At 48.9% G+C, this 22763-nt stretch overlaps 1 protein-coding gene across 2 annotated transcripts in view; it reads right to left on the reverse strand.

The window, feature by feature from the left end:
- Positions 1-8461, reverse strand: part of l(1)G0289 (plexin domain containing lethal (1) G0289) — a 73839-nt gene extending 65378 nt beyond the window's left edge. For both annotated transcript variants that reach the window (XM_089546502.1, XM_089546501.1), the window contains exon 1: positions 8304-8461. In XM_089546502.1, the coding sequence (XP_089402628.1) occupies positions 8304-8391 (88 nt within the window). In that variant the 5' untranslated portion in view covers positions 8392-8461. The remainder of the gene's footprint in view (positions 1-8303) is intronic.
- Positions 8462-22763: the final 14302 nt, after the last annotated feature.

Raw genomic sequence — 22763 nt, forward strand, 5'->3', positions numbered from 1 at the left:
TAGCTCCCAAGGCTTTTTTTTTTTTTTTTTGGAAAAAGAAAACACTGGAGGAAGGTCGTGTGGATGTGAGTCCTAACAAGGTGGTCCAGTGCTCCCCTTGAAAGACACCCTGCCACATATCATGGGCTTCCTCCTTGTTTTATTTATTTTGGAATACTGCCAACCCCGAGGGGCCATTACAGCAGTGGGTTGAAAAATGAAGGAAATAACAGAAAACAAGTACACATGAGGGAACAGAGTCAGCAATGTGCATAAGAAAGAACTGCCTTTTCAGCGAGCACAACAAATTTTTCCAATGTTGGCTGTGCAGTAATACATGGTTGCAAAGCGTTTCATTCGCGTAAGGACTGCGGAAATTAAGAATACCAGAACGAGCTGTTACTGCAAGAAAATTCCTGTATCCTATTTGAGTGTATGTCTGGTTTGGCGCGTGTCTCTAATATCTAGGGCCCGGAAATTTAGGCATTTGCCTAAACATGCCTATAAATGCCTAAACGGGGGATTTTTGCACTTGCCTCCCTTTTTGTCATTTTTTAGTAAATACTACCTATTTAACCGCATTTTCTGCCTATAAATGCCTAAATCCGGCACTTTGGTCCTTGGTGCCGTTTTTCAATAGTGAGACATCTGTCTAATTGCAGTGAAAGGCGCGCACCAATGCACGCACAAAGGGCGCGGGTCTCGCCGAACGTTTTTCTCGAATTGTAACTTGAACGCAGTGTAACGAACTGTTTATCTCGAAGTGTAGCAAGAGACGAGTTTGGAAAGAGACCTGACATACATTAGTGCAAACTTCTCAAAATTGTCGGAAAAGATGACAAAGTTGGAAAAGGCTCGTTGAAGGTAGTGGCAGAAGTACCCGCAGCACTTCAGGGACTGGAAGGAAAGGTATCTACTGCTTCTACGAAGATGCAACAATTGGTAGCAAAATATAGATGCCGAGAAACAATTTCCCAAATCAGAGACTTTCTACGCGCCACTAACTTAATGTGATGTCAAAAGAAGCCTTTTAAAGTATAAAGCTATGCTTAGCGAAAACCGAAGGAGCTTCAAGTTCGAAAACCTGATAATGCGCTTTATTGCTTCAGTTCAGGACTTCGTACGCTCCGTGCTTGGTTTACAAATCTTGTACATATGAATAGAGAGTATTATTCAAAGCGCCTATTTTTGCTTTATAGCGCCTATTTCAATATTTTTTAGAGCCTAGATGCCTGCCTATTTCGGGGTTCTTTAGTGCCTAAATTTCCGGGCCCTACTAATATCTAAAAAGTCTGAAAAATTAAGCTAGAACGAGTTGTGAAGAAGTAAACAAAGACATTTCAAACGCTGCAGCTTTGCTCTACTTGTCATGAGTATGAAGACCAGCGTGCTGTAAAAGCTCTGTGGCTCTGTTTAAGATATGTACATAATTATACAGATGTACACATGTACAGATATGTACATTGTTTAAGATATGTACAGCACCACAGCCCACCACTCTCTCATCTGGTTTACACAATCTCAACCATTGGGATCCTCTTTTTCGTGGCAAGGACTAGAGGTACGCTCTGACAGCGACCTGCAAAGTTGTTTGTGCTGTTTAAACACAGAGGACCACCGGCAGAAAATAATTAGGCACTACTGTGGCTCTTCACCTCTGTGTGCACTTCCCATAGCTGCCAAGGGATACACATAGTAAGAAAGATTTATTGCAACTCGAGCGAGTTCAGAGAAAAGCTGTATGCTACATCTTCAGTAAATATAAAAGATTTGATTCTCCTTCCTTGTTGAGGCAGCAACATAGAATAGACTCTATCGAGCCTCGTCGAAAATTCAGTCGGCTCACATTCTTGCACAACTGCCTGTCAGGTAATTTGAAATTAAACTTGCCGGACTGCATAAAGCCACATTGTGCTAGAAAGACCAGGCACATACACCCTCGCTCTCTCGCTCCTTTAAACAGTTTTTTTTTTTCCGAGAAGAGTAAATGAGTGGAATTCCTTGCCTTTGCACACTTTCGCAGCAAGAGACACTATTAAGGAATTAGAGTGTCAATTCCTGTGTTGCTAATTATATTTCGTTCGTTATGAATATTTTTGCTTTTGTTTTCTGTATGTCATATGCTTGTTATGTGTGAACTTCCATTTTGTCACAGATGACCCTCCTGCCTGGACCATGTATATGTATGGTCTGCAGTATCTGCAAATAAATAAAAAATAAATAAATACCCGTGTCAAGCATGCACTATACTTGATGCTACGCGGTGCTAAACAGGAAAGCAGAGTGCGCTTGCAGACAACAAAATGACAGCTGGCTAAAAACAAAATTTTTCAAAACGACAACCTGCAAGCGTATCCTTCAGAATTATGCTCTTCTGGAGCAGTAGAGCACATAAATATGAACATAACTTAATATTCGGCCACGAGTGCATTAGATTAGTTTTGTGGTAATAGCGTAGAAAATCATGACAGGTGCCTAGTAGTAGTAAAAACATTTATTGTTGCAAAAGGAAGAGTTATGTAGTAAAAACATTTATTGTTGCAAAAGGAAGAGTTATACCCTTGTCAGACTAGAAGATTTAATGTCATTCGAATCGAATGGCATTCGATGCGGCGAATGTCATTCGGTCTATTTTGGTGCTACACGATAAAAATTAATGCAATTCGAAAATGATGGCAGTGACGATCAGTGAAAAAAAAATAGTACAATTGAAAGGCATCAGCGCGCATGAAAATGTTTGAAATTGTTTCGCAATGTTTCAAGAGCGAGTGAGAACATATGTGGTCGATATTATAAGCTTAAAATAGTATTTCCAGCCATTCAGCAGCACTTTAGACACCCGATGCCAAGCCAAGTACAAAGTCAACTACATATTTGATAAATGTAAACAAACAAAATGGCTGACACGGCGGCGCGCGCAGGCGCACGGAGAGTGGAAATGACTTCCAAAAGGTGAACAGTTCAGTTACGTCTTTACGTACTTTCGAGCTAAACGAACATGGAGCACCAACCAGCACAAAACACGCAACCCAAAATGATGGACCGTTGCGAGAAAGGCCCTGCTTCACGCTCGGCCGCTGCCATTGGCTGCCGCTGAGACCGAGAGTAGTAGCTATCCACAAAAGCCTCTAGTGTGAACAGGTTCACACCAAAATTAACATTTTTTTAGAACTAAATAAATACAATTTCTAACTTTGGCAGTGCACTCATTGTTTTTCTCGTCGCTTGTTTCTGCTGCGTACCTAGAGTCCAGAGTAGGCATTCGGTTCGAGATCGAATGCGAATGAGTTCCCGCAACTCATTCGGCGGCGAATGTCATCCGAACCTAATGACAATAGATGTTCCTGTGTAGCAGCCGATTAATGACATTAGGTGCTAATGTCATTCGATGAGAATGACATTAAAGTGGCTAGTCTGACAGGAGTATTAGTAGGGGGTGGGGGATAGATAGATGTGGAGCTTCAGTGGTCGGTCTTCCCTATTCCAGGTGCCTAGCACATCCACAATCCAGACAACAAACAACATGGTGGACTACAGTGCACCTCAGCGATGTGTTGTTTTGGTGGTCGCTATCACAAAACTATTCCACAAATGAAAAAAAATATATGGAACAGGTAAAATGAGCTTGTATTCAAGTTTTGTTATATATTACATTTTATATCCAGAACATCAATCACTGCTACCAAGGTTACGTACTCAGCCCTCACAGTGTGTTCTGTGAACGCGCTCCAACCTGAGTGCACACTGTGGAGAGTGCACTTTTAGCAAGGGACCCTATTCTTAAGAGCACTTATTTTACATGCTTGACAAGGTTATAACACCCTTTCTTTTGCCCCTGCATAGGAAGAACTTTTATCAAAAGGATGCAATCCTGCTAATCCTGCCCAAGTATGCAGAAGACATGTCTACTATCTCAGAAGTACCTCTCGCTGGGTGAGTTGTTTCATAGTTATGAATTGACAACAAATTGCGCTAACACAAAAGACCCGAACAAGAGATGAGGTTGACGAGACTGGAGGACACCAACTAATTTTATTGCTTTGAAAGGAAAAGTTCACATAGGCAAAGATAAAAAACCCGCCCCGAAAAGACTGATACAAGTGCAGCCAGAGCCCCTGCCATGCGAAGTAAAATCTTGGGGGTAGCTTTCTGGACCTTAAGATATTGGCTACACACACAGCCTATCGAGAACAACGCATGTGCACTAAACATCGTAGCCAGTTTTCTTCACTTCCTTTCAATGAAAGCACTGACTGCAAAGTTTGTGCAAGTATAAGGGGGATTCTGTCAGTATAATGCAATTGAGCTCTTCATTTATGTTCTGTGGGTGGCACACTTGTTGCCATTGTCACAGCAGCCACCAGAAAACTTGTCTGGCCATGATCACACCTTTCTTTTTATGACCTCAAAGTGTTTCCTAGGCCCGAACTAAGCACATTTTCAGAGATTTTTCAAGAAGCTGGCTGACGAAAGACCTTATGCTTTTTTTTTTGTCTGCCTGATCTTGGCAACTGTTGCAAATGACATCACAGGACACAAAGTCTGTGGAAATCTTCACGTTTAATCGTGGTGCCACCATCGACACTGCTCTCTGGCAAGTCAGCAACTGCCATGGGTTGGCTAATCTCTTGTGCCATTGACCTCCATTTCTCTCTTCCCCTACACCCACTGTGCGTCTTCTTGTGAATTTTGTCTATATGTGTGCATTTTTTTCTTTTCAGTCTTGCTGTTTCTCACCCTCACCTCTTTGGCTTCTTCAACTTTGCTGTGTGCAGAATAAAGAGTGAGTTGCAGAGAGTGCCCCACATTGTGTCGCCTCTTCCTTGCCCCGTTTTATGCAACGAGTTTTTTCAGCACATTCACCAAATAGCTCGACTGCAAACTGTTGTCTTCTTCTCCCTGTGCAAACTTCAGCTACCAGTATTGCGCATCAAACGCAACTGACAGCTACAGGTCAACAAGACAGCAGGCTATGTAATGCAGATGAATAATACTCTCAGTATCCTCCCGAGACCCAAGAATGGAAAATCTGCCCAATATATTGGGCAGTGGAATCACAGGTGTGGGAGCCACGGAAGGTGGTACAAAGGCTTAAAGCACTGTTTTTCAGATACATTTAGGACTTGTGCTTTCATTTAGTGAGAGTGGTCAAAATCGTATTGTATCTCTCCCCCTCAGGAGTCCTCAAATAGGCGAGAGTCAGCGTAAGCACATTTTATGGTGACCACCAAAAAAATCGGACCAATTTATATGTATTTCAACAGGCACTATAAGGCATTTTTAGCCCGCATTATTTCATGAAAGAGTAGGCTCTAACATCCCTCTGTGCCTTCAAAATTTCATACTTTTCTCTATACTGTTCCATTTCCCAGGACCCAGCCAAAAGTTGGAAGCACAGCAAAAAGATATTCAATTCTGTTTTCGAAACCAGCTTATCATACCCTAACTGTTAGATAAATTTAGTGACAATTCACACCCTGGATCTCAGGAGGGCATGAACAGTACCCGTTTACCATTAAGGGTTTAAAAAAGCCTTGGCCTGCCACGCTTCCCATTTGAGCACTATGGAAGTGGGCAGTTGAAAGAGAAACTAGTAAGCAATAGCTGCAAAACTGCAGCAGCCAGGCACCCTGGTGGACTGCGTATGCATCGCTAATCAGCAATGGTGTGTGTCTCATCAAGGGTTTATTGCAAGCACTGCACATCCCAAGAGAGACAGGCATGAACATAATGGCTGGCACCTTATACTGGCGAGATGAGCGAGTCATGGTCAGCACAGTGCGCGTCCAACCCCCAGAAAAGTAAAAAAAGGATAGCAGTGAAGCGTAAACTATTGGTCTCCTCGATTTGACTGCACTTTCTGCACCAGTTCAAGAGGTGCTGCACTCGCGCCTTCGATTTGCCAGTGCAGCTAGCGCCACCTGCACTTCGGCACTTGATTTGACTTCGTGCTGCACGAGTTTTCCTGCACCAGCCTCCTGGCAAGTTCTCTTCTCGTGCAAGTAGTGAAAGGTGCTTGGCATGTTCCGTAGCAGACGGCTCCGTGGCCATGCTTGCTTTAGTGAGTGGCGTTGAGACCATTGCTGAGACGGCTGTGTACCCGTACTAGATGTGGCATCTGCACCGCGCTCTCACTAAACAGCTGAAATGACGGTGCGTGTACGTGTGTATATGCACACATGTGTGTATGTGCATAAGCGACTGGCTGGCATGGCGCACTGCGTATATGGGTTCTCATCTTTCTGTCCAGCCTCGCATGTTGCTTCACATCATGTCTTTTTTTTGTGCAGATATTATTATTACTCTCAGCACGACAGAGCATTTGCGTAAGAGGCAGATGATGAGGTGTTCTTTTAATACTTGGGTGATCGCAACAGCAGTGATGGACTGCCAGTTATCTATGAGAGTCACTCAGTCATCACTGCCCGCTGACAGGGAACGCGAGTTGTTGAGTTCAAATATAGTCAGAGTTATCAGGCAACTCTTTCCTTCTGTAATTGCGGCAGTCACTTTTCGATAGGATGGCAACAGCCTGAATCACGTGTATGAACTGTGAAAGGTCGCCTCAAGCAGAAGCCTGAGTTACCTCTCGAATTCAAAGTTTGTTGCCTCTTCAAAGTACCCGTTGAATTGGTGACGGTCGACCGGCCTGCACCACTCTGCCCATTGCGATGGAAAGGACAGTGTCAAATTCTTCACCACTTTTGGAATTCACAAATTTTTGAGCCACTCCATGATGGTTTGGTTTAGTTGATGGGGTTTAACGTCCCAAAGCAACTAAGGCTATGAGAGATACCCCGTAAGTGAGGGACTCCGGGAATTTCGACCATATGGGGTTCTTTATCGTGCAATGACATCGTACAGTACACGGGCCTCTAGAATTTCGCCTCCATCGAAATTCGAACGTTGCGGCCGGTATCGAACCCGCGTCTTTCGGGTCAGCAGCCGAGTACCATAACCACTGAGCCACTCTACGAGGTGCGCCACTTCGAACAAATGCGCAGTGTTCAATACAGCTAGCACAATCCTACGATGTGTCAAACCACGCGACAAACACCAATACACGGCCGCAGCAGACGAACGTTTCTGCACTCGATTTGGCCGCTGCACTGAGTGCACTAGTGTCAGGCTACACTCGCGCCGTGGCACTGCACTGGCACGGCACTTTTGTGAACTAGTGCAGAGTGTGCAGCCAAATCGAGGAGACCTTATGCCTACGCAAGGGTGGCGCAACGTCAACTGTGGCCAAGCGAAGACCAGAAGGGCGCGAGACGCATGCAACTGAGAAGCGGGAAGAGGATGCGACTGTCCGACACGTGAGACGCGCCAACGAGCCTCAATTAAACGCGCTGATAGCGGCAGAAACAGGGGAGATAGCGAAGCTCCCGGAATCTTTCCTGCTATCCGCGGTGAAGCCACCCAAATGAGGCACGGATTCGCGACAAAGGAAAAGGAGGGCGCCGTCCAGCAGCCGCGTCGAGGAAAAGGCTGCTTCGTGCACAACGCGCAGGTAGCCGCGCCTCGAATAGAAGCCCCGACGCCCTCGCACGCCCGTCGTGCACACACGGCAAGGTCGTCCTTGTCGGCCGACGAAATCGACAGCAACCGTCGGCGTCCGTTCGCTGTGCCAGCGCGCTTTGCGGCGCCTACAAGAGCGCGCAACGCCAGCGTGCTACCGCGCCACTGGCAAACAGCTGTTGACAAAAGGGAGCGTCCCGCTCGGCGCAGTCGTTCACCGCGTCGCCGAAGGCCAACCACCGAACCGCGACTTCCCCGCGCCGCCAGAGGCGACTTCGAGGTCGAAAACTCGAGCGGATGACGACGTTCACCGAGGCGCCGATCTCAGCTGAAAGCACGTTGCAAGAAAGATCGCAGTCAACCACTGAGCGGTCGCTCGATCGATCTCCGTGCAACTGCCTTGCTACACACGCATGGGACATAGCGCGGAGAAAAATAAAATGCAGCAAGGAGAGCGAACACGAGACTCCGGCGCGTTTCATACGAATCTTGTGACACCAATACGGAAATGACACTGCTACAGGAAACGGCCTTTCCGGTCTCGATCTAGTTAGTGCGCCAACCGTAGCATGTAAGCAACGACGACGGATGACTCGGGCTACAGCGACGGCTCATCTTGTTTTCTGCTAGAATGTAGATCATTCTAGATATTGGTTAAGCGCATGGAAATTTGCGTCACTTTTTTTCACAGCTATCCGTACGCACGCAGAGGTTTCCGAGTAGTCGGAAAGTTCTTCGATGGGTGTGCGCGTCGCCAGGGCTCGTTACTTGACACAGTATAACTTTACAATCAACACGTCACTTACCGTTAGTTTCCACGCTGAGGAACACGCAAAGACACAAAGTCACAACGATACCAATGGAAGAGAACACACTACACACTCGCGACGCCATCTTCTACAAGTTGACTCAAGCGCCCACCGAACACAGTGCGCAGGTAGCGCGTACAGCGACCAAACGCAAAAGTCAAGAGTATATATGACTCTCGCAAAAGTAAGCTTTGGTGTTCCTCCGCAAGATGGCAGAGTGGTGCTGAAGATGTCGATGACAATTATATGATGAAAAGTGTTTGGCATATAAATATATATTGTCAACTATGAGTCAGAGTTAATATATACTAACCAAGCGCCGGTGCGCAGGAAGTGTCATTGCAGTGTCCCATACAAGATTAGTTGAACGTCCCGATGCATCCTAGCCTAACGTGCCCACCACTCCCAGAATGCTGTCGCTTCATGAGTTCACACGTGGCCTCCGAGACGCTCTTTTTTTCGGAGGCCGCTTCAATAAGATGTATGCAGCCATACAGTTGCTTATATCGCGTGTAGCGAAAATAAACGCACGCCTTAGAATACTTATCCCAGCTAAACGGATGCATTGTTCTAGCTAAAATTTAGCACCGAAATGGTATTTGGTCGGCAGGTTTGTTTCATGCTACATTTGATTGGGTTGCTTACCTGAATCGATTAAAAAAAAGCCGCATAATCGCATCGTCTGCGGCGACGGCGAAGAAAATCACGCTGTTTTGTCATCAATCACACTGGTGGCGCCATCTCGTTTGTTAGCCGTGAAGATTCGGCAAGGGAGGGAAGTCGGGTTGTTTCGCAGAGGTTTGAAGGCGCTTTTTCAACTGCTTTGTCGGTGATCAAAATAAACGTATTTGGCCAAAACTCCACTAAATTTCAATTTTTTTGGTGAAGGACAGTCTTCAAACGCTTCAAACATCAAGCAAAACATCCCCCCCCCCCCGCCCCCCCCCTTTTTTTTTCCGAATCTACACGGTCGACAAACGAGATGGCGCCACTGGTGCGACCGCTGACAGTACGGCTTGATTTACTTCGCCGTTGCCTTTGAGTAGCTACTTTGAGCGTTTTGCCAGCCGTGGTTGCCTTCCAACAGCCAGGGAAAGGCGCCACACTAACAAATTACACGACGTTCCAGCAGGACCCCTCGTCTTGTCTATGCATCCATATAAATTATACAGCCAACCAGGTCGACTTAGACATGCAACTTGAATACTCCTACGTAATGGCGACCCTCCTCCCACTCCGCAAGCAGGACCAACCATTCAGTTCAGTTCAGTTCAGTTTATTACCTTAAAGACCCCCGTAGGGGTATTACATAAGGGGTGGATTATACAGAAAAATAAGTACAATGGTTGCCATGTGGGTTCAACATACAATATGATCTGTTAGTGCTTTGAAAAAGTTGGATGGGCAGGTGATAGCGGCGATGCTGTGGGAAAGGCCGTTCCAATCTAATGCTGCTCGGGGGAAGAAGGAGGCAGCGAACGTGGTCGTATGGGTCCGAGGCCGGGCAACTTGAAGAATATGGCCAGTGCGATGCGATATGCGAGCTGGTGATGTGATATAGCCTGCGTAACCGTGGGTGCTGTAAAAGAACTTATGAAACAGGTTTAGGCTTGCAATGCGGCGACGAATAACAAGGGCTGATAAGGTGGACACGCTGACTTGGTATGAATAGGTATTGTGGATGAATCTAGTGGCACGGTTCTGGACGGATTCGAGGGCATTTATGAGGTATATTTGATGTGGATTCCATATGGGGGATGCATATTCTAGTTTCGGTCTGATTAGCGATTGGTAAGCCAGGAGTTTAACTTGTTGGGGAGCGTGGCGTAAGTGACGTTTCAAAAAGCCTAGTGTTTTATTCGCGGATGATATTACATTAGAAATATGTGCGCGCCAAGATAAATCATAAGATAGCGTGACTCCTAAGTACTTAAATGAGTTAACTGCTTCTATTGGGATTTGAGCTATATATTGTCTGGAGGGCTTCTTGGTCGGAAGAGTTATTAATAGTACGATAAATGACGCAATCATCTGCGAACATACGAATGTGATATGATACGTGAAGGGGCAAGTCATTAATGTATATTAAGAATAATAACGGTCCGAGCACTGATCCTTGGGGGACGCCTGAGGTTACTGGAATGTAATCAGAAAATTCGTTATTAACTATGACAAATTGGGTTCGATTTGTTAAAAATTCCTTAATCCAGTTTAGAATGCTAGGGTGAATATTTAGGTAAGAGAGCTTAAGTAGTAATCTCTGGTGTGGTACTTTGTCAAAGGCTTTTGCGTAATCTAAAAAAATAGCATCAATCTGTTGGTTGCAATCAAGGTTAGCATGTAAGTCATGAACAAATGTAGCCAGTTGTGTCTCACAGGAAAGGTTTTTACGGAAGCCATGTTGTGATGAATGAAATAAATTGTTGGAATCGAGAAAGTTCATGACTTGAGAATAAATTACATGCTCCATGATTTTGCAAGAAATGCTTGTTAGGGAAATGGGTCGATAATTTAAGGGCGAGTTTTTGTTACCAGACTTGAAGATTGGGACGACCTTTCCCACTTTCCAGTCATCCGGTATGTTACCTGAAGAGAGAGACTGAGAGTACAATAGTGATAAGTAGGCCGCGGAAATGTGCTTAGTATTTTTCAGAAATTTCGAGTTAATTTCATTGATCCCGGCTGATGACGTTAGCTTGATATTTTCGATACGAGATGATATACCATCTGCGAAGAAAGAAACTGGATCCATGGTTTACGCTGTGAAGGAACTTATGAAGGCGTTAGCAGGTAAATCACACTCTTTCGCAAAAACAGTTGAAAAGGCTCTATTGAAAATGTTAGCACATTCACAATCGCTGATGGTTTGACCCATATCGTTAGTAAGAACGATTGTACGTGTATCCTTCGGGTTTACTACGTGCCAGAATTTTTTTAGGGTTGTGTATTAGCATATTTGGCAAGTCGGAGTGGAAAAAGGTGTGTTTTGCGTTGCGGATAGCAGCAAGGTAATCAGCTTCGGCAGTGTAGTACTTTTCCCATGATGCTTGGCTTGGGTTCCGCTTTGCTGCCCGATAGTGACGCTTTTTCTTGTTTTCCAGGCGTTTCAGGGCCGTACACATACTAAATATTGTAGCGTGCAACGCCAAAAAGAACACCCGCGCAGAGACGAAAAACCTGCGGCGGTCCCCTAGTGGTTCGAGCGCGCGCGAGAGAGCCAACTAACTTCTTCCTCTTCTAGCGCATGCGCTACTTCTGTCTCTTCTTCGAATGCATGTATCACTGCCCCCCTCTTCTGCAGCATCGACACGATGCGGCTGGGAGTGAAAAGTCAGCGAAAGGGTAGAACACAGCTGCAGTGGACCGCAGTTCAGTCAGGTAGCCGGTCGTGGTAAGGCTTCATGCGAACAACGTGTACGACTTCAGTTCGGTGCGACCGGCGCGATGAACAAGCTGTCGGGGCGGGAGCAACTGCATAAGTCACATCACTGATGCGGCGCACTACTTCGTAAGGGCCGAAGTATCGGCGCAGCAGCTTTTCAGAGAGCCCGCGGCGACGAACAGGTATCCAAATCCACACAAGGTCGCCGGGAGCATAACTGACGAAACGGCGTCCACAGTTGTACTTAGTGGCGTCAGCCTCCTGTTGACGGTGGATGCGCAGGCGGGCCAGTTGACGCGCTTCCTCAGCACGCTGAACGAAGGTATATACGTCGATGTCAGCGTCAGAGTCGCAGTAAGGGTCGACGGGCAACATAGCATCCAACGGAGTGGTCACCTGGCGACCGAAGACAAGCTGAAAGGGGGTCAGTCGGGTTGTTTCCTGCAGGGCGGTGTTGTACGCAAACGTTACGTACGGCAGAATGGCGTCCCAAGTTCGATGCTCGACGTCAACGTACATTGATAGCATGTCGGCTAGTGTGCGGTTGAGTCGCTCTACCAACCCGTTTGTCTGCGGGTGATACGCCGTAGCACGTCGGTGGCTCGTGTGCGTCAGAGTCATCACGGACTGGGTTAAGCGGGCCGTGAAAGCAGTTCCCCGGTCAGTAATAACAACGGCGGGTGCTCCATGACGCAAGACAATGTTGTGGACGAAGAACTGCGCCACTTCAGCAGCAGTGCCCTTGGCAAGAGACGTGGTCTCAGCGTACCGTGTGAGGTAGTCAGTCGCAACGACTATCCAACGCTTTCCAGACGAAGACTTCGGAAATGGGCCAAGGAGGTCCATGCCCACTTGATGGAAAGGGGTCTTCGGTGGATCGACGGGGTGAAGAAATCCGGCCGGTTTCAATGGAGGAGTCTTCCGACGTTGGCATTCACGGCATGTTTTGACGTAGGCCCGCACCGATGGGAGTAACCTGGGCCAATAATACTTTTGTCTAATCCGCGCGAGTGTACGGCTGACTCCAAGGTGGCCGGCGGATGGTGCATCATGACAGGCACTCAAGATCTCAGACCGCAGCTGTGATGGTACGACGAGTAGGAACACTTCTTCGCTGTTGGCAAAGTTGCGTTTGTAGAGAACACCAGACCGTAAAGTGAAGGTGTGAAGCCCTCGAAGAAAAACACGCGGAATGGGAGCTTCACTGCCTTCGAGGTAATCGATGAGCGGCGCCAACTCCGTGTCCGCCCTCTGAAGCTGCGCCATTTGGGTGGTACTAACAGAGCCCAGGAAAGGAAAACCATCATGGGCGTCTGGAGGGGGGGCAAGGGGGGGCGGCTGCACCCCCCTGGAAAATCACTCACTCTAACCGTGAGTGATGGCCGCACACCAGGGGCGGCGGTGCGCTCAGCAAAAAGAGTAAAAGCGGCCCCGCTTCCAGCTTTGGGTCACATCTGCGAAGTGCCGCGTCCGGGGACGCGTCGTTGCAGAGATACAGCGGCACCGGCGAGCATTTGTTTCGAGGCGTCTTGAGATGGGTGCCTGTTTCTTTGATCTCTAGAGAGATAGCCACACGGAGGCAGACAGTGCACATTCCGGCCACCGATGAATTCTTCAGGAGGGAAGGACAAATCAGCCGTGTCCACCCCCGCTTTGTCGGGCTGCTCAAGAGCAAGCAGGCGATGAGTTGGCGCCGCCGCCGCTCGCTGTCTCCTCCGATCCACGGGAGAGCGCAGTTCGGTAGAAGCGCCGCTTTCAGAATCTTCGGCAAAGGGGATTAGCAGTTGCTTTTGTTCACGGCGACGCAGTCTCCAGAGGCGCCCCCACACCAGCGTTCCTTGCATCTTCTCCGGAAACCAGCGCCTTTGGTCAAGGCAGCCCGATGGCGCCTGCCTGGCTCGCCTGGCTCGCCTGTCACCTCTGGCTGGGCCTCAAATCCCAACAGCGCCCATGTACTGTGCGATGTCAGTGCATGGTAAAGAGACCCAGGTGGTCGACATTATCCGGAACTCTGTACTACTCCGTCCCTCATAGCCTGAGTCGTTTTGGGGCTCTGAACCCCATAAAAACACACAAAACAAATTTTCCGACCGGAGTGGCGAGTGTCCCTTCCCCTCGGAAGTCACGAGGCGTTCCTTTCACCCCCAAAGTGCGTATTCGGGGATACTGCGGCAAGTAGGCCCTTGCATGTGCGCGCGCCTCTGTGTTTGTGCTTCGGTATTTTTAGTGGCCGGTTGTCAACGAAGCTGAGAACAATCAAGACAGCGGACGAGAAAACGACGAGCGGCGAGTAGTGTGTGTGCAAATACTCGACTGTGCGGTTGCGCGAGCAAGATGGAGCGAGGTGTATGAAGCTGCGAGCGTGCATTTATCTTGTAAATAAGTTTTCGTTGTATATATAGTCATTTTTTGTTTTCAACGTACGCATTCAACCGTTTTTTCAATCAATGTGTATATATTTTTAACACTACCAACCCCGAAGAACTCCATAGCCAGCTTTGTCTCGCGCGGTTCCGAATGATGGACATTCGGCGCTTCTTCAAGCGTCAGCGGTTGTCTGACGAAGCGTTATCCAAATGCGCCCCTGCAGATTCTGGTGTGATATGTGACAACGGTGTAGCATTTGAACAGAGTGATGCAAGCTTTTATCACCGGACAGTAGCTGATGTCGTCGACTCCATGGAAGGGACTCTGTCAACAGTGAGTTCAGGTAATGCAGCAGGCCGAGATGATTCCATTTCTCCTTTCTTGGGATTTAAGTCCGGATTTGACCAGAGCGATGCAACCTTTCATCACCGGACAGTAGCCGACGTCGTCGTCTCCATGGAAGGAACTTCACCAGCGAGCTCCGGTCACGCAGTAAGCCGAGACGATTCCCTTTCTCCTTGCTTGGGATCGAAATCCGGAGACAACATCAAGAAAACAAATAACTTGCCTCAATAATATGACTTAGGAGAGTTTCTAGGCAAAGCTAAACTCACTGGCATACCGGACTTTTTGAAGTTACGTCTTCTTACTAAGCCATGGTCGCCAAATGTTACATACGATTTTAAGAAGGATGTAACACCTGGAAAGAGGCCTTTTCGACATCAATGGCTGGGAGATTACGCCCCCTGGCTTGCGTACTCAGCGACAGCGAAAGGCGCTATTTGTCGTTTTTGCGTCATTTTTCCTCCACGTGTTCACCGGGGTACTCAAGGAAGTTTTATCGTGCGCGCTTTCAGTAACTACAGAAAAATGCACGAGGCGTGCAGGGATCACGTAAAATCCCAATGGCACCAGGAGGCAATGACGGCCTCACAGAACTTTATGGATGTGATGAAAGGCAAGCAGCTACCCGTTGTAGAGCAGCTGAACAGAGCACTGCACGCGCAAGTTGAAAGGAACCGTGAGAAACTATTTCCAATAGTTTCCACCATTGTCTTTTGCGCGACGCATGACTTGCCAATTCGCGGCAAGCAGTCCGATAGTGGAGTCTTCAATGATCTGCTTGACTTTCGTGCAGAAGCTGGAGATACTCTACTTCAGGAGCACTTCGCTTCTTCTGCTGGCAATGCCAAGTACACTTCTGTCCGCGTCCAGAACGAGATCATCACAATCTGTGGCGACATCCTGAAAGAGCAGATAGTTACCGAAGCTAACAAAGCGTTTGCTTTTTCCGTTCTTGCTGACGAAACTGCAGATATTTCAGGAAAAGAGCAGATGTCTATAGGCGTTCGCTTTATTGACAAGGCGGGAGCCGAAGTGTGCGTTCGAGAGCAGTTTTTGGGATTTGTAGAGCTGGAGCAATTAAACTCTGCTTGCATCGCCGCGGCAATCTTGAAGTTTTTGACGAATGTCGGGCTGATTCTTTCGAACCTCGTTGGACAGGGGTACGATGGATGCTCTACAATGGCTGGAAAAGAAGCTGGAGTGAACAAAATTATACAAAAACAGTTCCCGAAGGCACTATTTTTCCACTGTGCAAGTCACAAACTAAATCTCGTCATCAACGATCTGAACGACGTCTCTGAAATTCGAAACACAATTGGCATAATCAAACAAACCATAAACTTCTTCCGCGAGAGCGTACTCCGGAGAAAATTGGTGCCGAACATTCCGATGCTGTGTGAGACAAGATGGTCTGCAAAATATAAGTCTATTAGGATCTTCTCTCAGCATTACGTGGCCATAGTCGAAGCACTCGAGGAGCTCGCGTCCACGGAATCATGCTCGAACGCTGCAACTAGACAACGAGCTCACATCCTCTACTGCGCAACAACAAGCTCATCTTTCATCGTCTGCTTGCATATTGTAGCGAAGTACAGCGCTCGGCTCGAACCAGTTACGAACATTCTGCAAGGTGTATCCATGGACTTCCATTCTGTGCATGATCACATCACTGAGCTGCAACGTATTTTTCGCGGCCACCGGACGAACGCTGTAGAGGAGTTCTCTAACATCATGAATGCAGCAAGGGAGGCAGCCAATCACTTAAGTGTGGTGATATCTGTGCCAAGACAAGTCTCTCGTCAGGCCCACCGAGACAACTACGGGATTCAGTCGCCGGAGGAATACTACCGTGTGGCAATATATGTGCCGTACTTGGACTCCCTCACTGCTTCTTTAGCTCGGCGCTTTTCTGAAAGCAATGAGAGGAGCTTCAAACTTCTCCAGCTGCATCCATCAAAAATGAAGCACTTGAGCCGTGTTGAGTTCGCTGTTCTCGCCGAAGAACTCCATTGCTTTTAAGGCATCGACAACTTCAAGGAAGAGGCCATCTCTTGGTACGAGATGTGGTGCAACAAAACTGGGGACCCATCAGAAATAACTTACTGCGAGCTTCTACATCAGGCCAAGACATTCTTCCCTGGTGTTGCAAAAGCCATTGAGGTGGCTCTGGCTTTGCCAGTTACTACCTGTACGGTCGAACGCTCCTTCAGTACAATGAGGAGAGTGAAAACGTGGCTACGCTCAACGATGACAAACGACAGACTGGACGGCCTTTGTATGATGAGTGTGCACCGAGAGCGTGTAATGAAGCACAGGAATGAATTTATCACCCGTGTCTTCACGCAATTCGCCCAGAAAAATCCGAGGCGTCTACAGTTGCTGTTTACTGACTGACTGTCGTTGCGTGTTTGTGAACATATTGTGCTATGTGCTGGTCATCAATCCGGGTGTGTCGAGAACCCTGTTAGGAACGGGGACTTCAAGCCCACCGCTGGAACCAGTGTTAAAGATGGGGCTTCAATCCCACCGCTGCCACCAGTGTTAGGAACGGGGCCTTCAAGCCCACCGCTGGAACCAGTGTTAAAGATGGGGCTTCTATCCCACCGCTGGAACCAGAGTTGAAGACGGAGGGGTCCTGGAGATGACTAACTCGTTTAGCCCCGCAGGTACCGGCTCCGAATGACGATGTCGGACTGCGTTATCGAGGAAACTGTACAGAAGGGTTTATTCTACATATTTACAGAAGAGAATCGAATCGAATGCGAATGCGAATCCTCCGATCACACAACAACATCCCGTTAAATACGGTTCGCGTTCCCGAGATCCCTGACTGGGGAACTTAGTTCGAATAACGTTGTCCAATCGGATGGGCCATTGATGACGCTGGCGGTACCACCCACGGCAGGGCGGTGCTGATGCCCTCTCGCTCTCTCACAGCTCGGGGGATGAGAAGGGGAAGACAGTCATCAAACACAGATGCGTCACCTTGACCACTGCCGCAAGTGTTCTGTGCGTTGCCTCCGTGGGAAAGCAGAATCCCGCAGTCTCCTCGCAGGTGGTTGAACCTTCTCGAACTCCCCCGCCGGATGGCCGAAGCACGAGACCCATTCGACACAGCGTCTTTCAATTAGCAGCCTCGCTCAGCGTGACCTTGCGTAGCACCATCCCGTTCGGTGACCCGAAGGCCGACTCGGCCAACGTATACCGCTGCTTCCGCCGTGCTTCATGTGCATCTCTGCTTCCAGCGTTGTCGCTGCTGTGCCAAGTTCTCGCCGCATCTTTGCCTAACGACGACACTCGTCTGACAGTAATTTCTCCCAGGTCCGTGGGACACACCCTCCTTCGATCGGTTCGGAGGTTCGGTGATTTGGAGTGCAACAGCCCCGGCCGTCGTCGTCTATGCTTCTGCCGCCGGCGCCAGGCCTCGTCATATCCCTTGCTTTGCGATGAGTCACACCCGGTTCCCAGGGCCACGTTGTCCACTCTTAACAGCTCGTCCGCGGCCCGAAAAATCTCGAATGGCCAGCGTTCACGACCGCTGGGCAGGAAGAGATGAGGCTGGAGTCGGGTGGAAGGGCTGGTTTCCAGTAATGGCATCCAAGCTCGAACATTCAACAAAGAATGGCATCAGTGGACTGTTCCACGAGACAGGGCACTGACCCACAAGCAAGCGCTCGGAATTTGCCAAAGACCCACCAGGCTTCCCACAATGACAACAAATGTTTACTAAATCATGACAGAATTTTGGCGCAATTTTGGTGCCGAGAAAGCGCAAAATATCCCCTTTGAAATCGCCAAAGACGGACTGCTTGTACCAAGGTTAAAAACAAAACCCACACACAGTAGGTGGTCCTACCAAGTACTCCTGTCTACAACAATCGGCTGAATCCATCAGCATTTCCGTGCGGTTTTCCGTTCCTGAAACGCATCGAGAAATTCTGTTTTTAGAGAGCAGGACTCCGTCTAAGCAAGCGACCATTTTTGGGGGGACAAAACTGTCATAAGCATGTTTGAGACGATGATCAGTCTCAAATATGAACTTTGCGCCGTTCAAGTAGCTCTGGTAACCCGACAACATCTGTGCCGTCTAAACCAAACGCGCGCTCTTTGTCTGAAGCGCTGAACGCTTCTTCTCTACAGGTCAGCCTGCGGCTGACGTACTGAACATGGTGCTCTTCGTGGCCGTCGCCAACTTGACTTAAAATAGCACCCAGTCCTCTATCACTGGCGTCACACTGAACTTCTTTAACAAAATAAGTGGCCCGAATCAAAGGTCTGGACACGAGCGCTTCCCCCAGACGAGTTTTCTTTTCGGTCATTTCAGTGTATGTCAGTGAGGCTCCCTTTGGTAAGGTGTCAGACAATTAAGGGATCAAATCTCCGTCTACGCGACTCTAAGCGTAGTTCTACGCGAGCTGCACTCCTGTGAGTGCCGTTATCTCTTGGTAGCATGGGAAATCGACACCTGTGATTTCTAAACCAGTGACGCCCTAGCCTTTCTATCTCAGTGACGCCATAGCCCTTGTCTAAGGTAAGGAAAAACCAGTAACCTCAGATCAACTCGTTTTAACTCAAAAAGTAGCCTTTCCCTGCCTGATTTCATAAACACAAAAAAAAGAGGAATAAAAAAAAACAGCTACTTCAAATCGCCACGCGGGGGGGAAAGCTGACTCCCCGCCGCCGAGTTGAAAGGATTAGTCTTTCAGACGCGCCCGCCGCGGTCGCGCTTTGACTGATTGTACTGCGGTCAACTCGTGACAAAAGGCTGCAGAAAAAAACGATCCCCGACTCTCCCTGTCGTTTCCGCGCCCCCTCGAGGCTCTCCGAAAACCTTGGTCGCCCCTACAATGTCGATAACCGACTCTGGCTCTGGACAACGAGCAGTGACCAGCGCGAGAAGGTGCCTCTTTCTCTCGCCCCACGCAGGAAGCTCGGCTACCCATTCGCCATGCGCGCTTCCTAGAATGCGGTGCCAAATGTGAAGGACGATTCCTTTTCAAGTGCGCCCGCCGAACACGCCCGCATGTGTCGTCTCGGTTGTTCGACGCCTGCGTTCGCATGCGCCGAGTACCGCGCAACCTTGCGCTTTCTGATCTCTTGGGCCGCTTTGCCTTTTTCCTAACTGGCTGTTTGTCCGGACGGCGCGGTTTATTCTTTCTTACAGGCCGATGCCCCTTGAAGCACTTTGCGCCTGTTTTGCTTGGAAGACGTGCTCTCCCCTTTTCTTTACTGCAGTCAGCCTTCGAACGAGCTGCACGCGTCGCGAGATCATCAACTGCAGCTGCAAGTTTACGAGGCGCAACGCGGGAAGGCTTCGCCTTTCCTTCCACCGCATTTCTTTTTTTCGCACCTGTCCGCGCAACCGAATTTAGGGCTTTGAATTTGATTCGTTTTTTCTTGGTTCTTGCCCTTGTTCTTTTTCTGCGCCTAGACTGTGTCGCGTGCGTCTCCTGATGACGACTAGCTATCTCTAGTTTTTCCGTCGCACCTCGGAAATTTTCATGAAATTCCAAACTGGCCTCTGTGCCTTCGCAGCAGAGTGCCAGCTCCACGCAGCTGACAGACAGACATGAAACTGCCCCTGAGATCCCTGGCTCATTCCCTAGGGATTTGTCCTCTACCGCGTGCCTGTCGCTTTGCGCTCTATTCTCTGCATTGCAGTGCTCAGCCACACCTGAGCCCGCCTGGCTGTCGCTCTGCGCGCCATTCTCTACATTGCAGTGCTCAGCCACTACTGAGCCCGATTGCCTGTCGCTCTGTGCGTCTTTCTCTACATTGCAGTGCTCAGCTACAACTGAGCCCGCCTGGCTGTCGCTCTGCGCGCCATTCTCTACTCTGCAGTGCTCAGCTACAACTGAGCCCGCCTGGCTGTCGCTCTGCGCGCCATTCCCTCTACTGCAGTGCTCAGCTACAACTGAGCACGCCTGGCTGTCCTTTTGCTCGGCAGCCTCGCCTTCTGCTTGCGCCAGCATTGCCAAGGTAGCCTCTCCGGAGCCTTTGTCACTGAAGCCACTGTGACATCCCAACTCGCTCTTACCGCGGTTGTTACTCTCAAAAGGGGTTTCCGCTGTTTCTACCTCGAAACCTTTCTCGCTAGGAAAATCCCCCTTTTCGCGGTTCTGCCGGTTTGACGCCTGTATCGACTCTACTGAAAGGGTCGCGCTCGTAACTGTCCCGACAAAGCTGTCCATTGCCACTCCTTCCTCACTTGGAGGAGAATCCTCGCACTCGTGTCGTTGAGACGCTATCTCGGAATGCTCTCTCTTAGCATTACGTCCAACTACACTGGACACGGTCTCGGATTCTGCGGCTTTCCTTGGACTACCGTACCGGTTGCACACGTTCTCTGCCACTTCCCTCGTGGTGTCGCGATTTACCAACTCGGCTACGGTCACAGACTTTGCGGGTCTTGCCTGCGGACCTATTTCATAAGCATCGCTTGCTCTTTCAGGAGTTCCGGCTCTCACAATACCGCCTTTTCTTCGCAGTTCGTTTTCAAGCTGTATACGCTTTAGATCCCTTTCGTCCTCTTCAGCTTCCCATTTTTTTCTTTCTTTCTCTTTTTCCCACTCCCGATCAGCTTCCTCCTTACGTGCTTTCTCTTTAGCCTCCTGGTCGGGTTTTACTTTGCGGGCTTTTTCCCCTTGTACCAAATTCCACGTATCTACCAGCAACTGATCGTTATGCTTGACTTGTTTAAGAATGAATTCGCCCAATTGAATTTTGGTTAGTTTGCTAGGCACTTCAACCGACAGTTCCTCGCATATCAACAGCAAGTCCGACTTGTACAACCTCATTAGGTCCATGACAACGCCTTCTCCGCTTTGGCTCTGCTAACTCCACAATGCCTTGAGAATAACCCCTCTCAAACGACAAAGCCCTGATTCCCAGTCAAGATTATTCTCTGAATCTTACAGCCTGGCGAATCCCATAGCAAAAGCCAAAACGCTCACCCGTGGAGAAAGTACGATGTCGCACGGTCCATCCCAGCTGCTGCCAACCAGTGTTAGGAACGGGGACTTCAAGCCCACCGCTGGAACCAGTGTTAAAGATGGGGCTTCTATCCCACCGCTGGAACCAGAGTTGAAGACGGAGGGGTCCTGGAGATGACTAACTCGTTTAGCCCCGCAGGTACCGGCTCCGAATGACGATGTCGGACTGCGTTATCGAGGAAACTGTACAGAAGGGTTTATTCTACATATTTACAGAAGAGAATCGAATCGAATGCGAATGCGAATCCTCCGATCACACAACAACATCCCGTTAAATACGGTTCGCGTTCCCGAGATCCCTGACTGGGGAACTTAGTTCGAATAACGTTGTCCAATCGGATGGGCCATTGATGACGCTGGCGGTACCACCCACGGCAGGGCGGTGCTGATGCCCTCTCGCTCTCTCACAGCTCGGGGGATGAGAAGGGGAAGACAGTCATCAAACACAGATGCGTCACCTTGACCACTGCCGCAAGTGTTCTGTGCGTTGCCTCCGTGGGAAAGCAGAATCCCGCAGTCTCCTCGCAGGTGGTTGAACCTTCTCGAACTCCCCCGCCGGATGGCCGAAGCACGAGACCCATTCGACACAGCGTCTTTCAATTAGCAGCCTCGCTCAGCGTGACCTTGCGTAGCACCATCCCGTTCGGTGACCCGAAGGCCGACTCGGCCAACGTATACCGCTGCTTCCGCCGTGCTTCATGTGCATCTCTGCTTCCAGCGTTGTCGCTGCTGTGCCAAGTTCTCGCCGCATCTTTGCCTAACGACGACACTCGTCTGACAGTAATTTCTCCCAGGTCCGTGGGACACACCCTCCTTCGATCGGTTCGGAGGTTCGGTGATTTGGAGTGCAACAACCCCGTCCGTCGTCGTCTATGCTTCTGCCGCCGGCGCCAGGCCTCGTCATATCCCTTGCTTTGCGATGAGTCACACCCGGTTCCCAGGGCCACGTTGTCCACTCTTAACAACCCGTATGCAGCAAGACTGAGCACTCTTCTCCACGAAGTGATAGTATCTTTTTGCATTTTTATTAATTTTAATTGTTTCTTCGTTGATAAACTCCAATGTATCTCTCCTAGCCACGCTTTAATTTGCTGTTTGTAATTTTTCTTTCATGTGTGTATTTTACTTATTTATTTTATTTATTTATAAATAAATAAATTTACTCCGCAAATAGTGCCTTTTTGCTACGAACATAACCCCCCCCCCCCCTCCGGCGCCAACAGCCAATGGGGCCCCCCCCTGCAAAAAATTCTGCGGACGCCCTTGAAAACCATCGGTGGTTTCTTCGGTATTGATTGGGATAGGCGCGCGCGACAGACAATCCGCATCCTGATGCTTGCGGCCAGACTTGTAAACTACTGTTAAGTCGTA

The sequence above is a fragment of the Amblyomma mixtum genome, chromosome 5, assembly GCF_055824585.1.
Source record: "Amblyomma mixtum isolate Tamu chromosome 5, ASM5582458v1, whole genome shotgun sequence".
NCBI classification, from domain to species: domain Eukaryota; kingdom Metazoa; phylum Arthropoda; class Arachnida; order Ixodida; family Ixodidae; genus Amblyomma; species Amblyomma mixtum.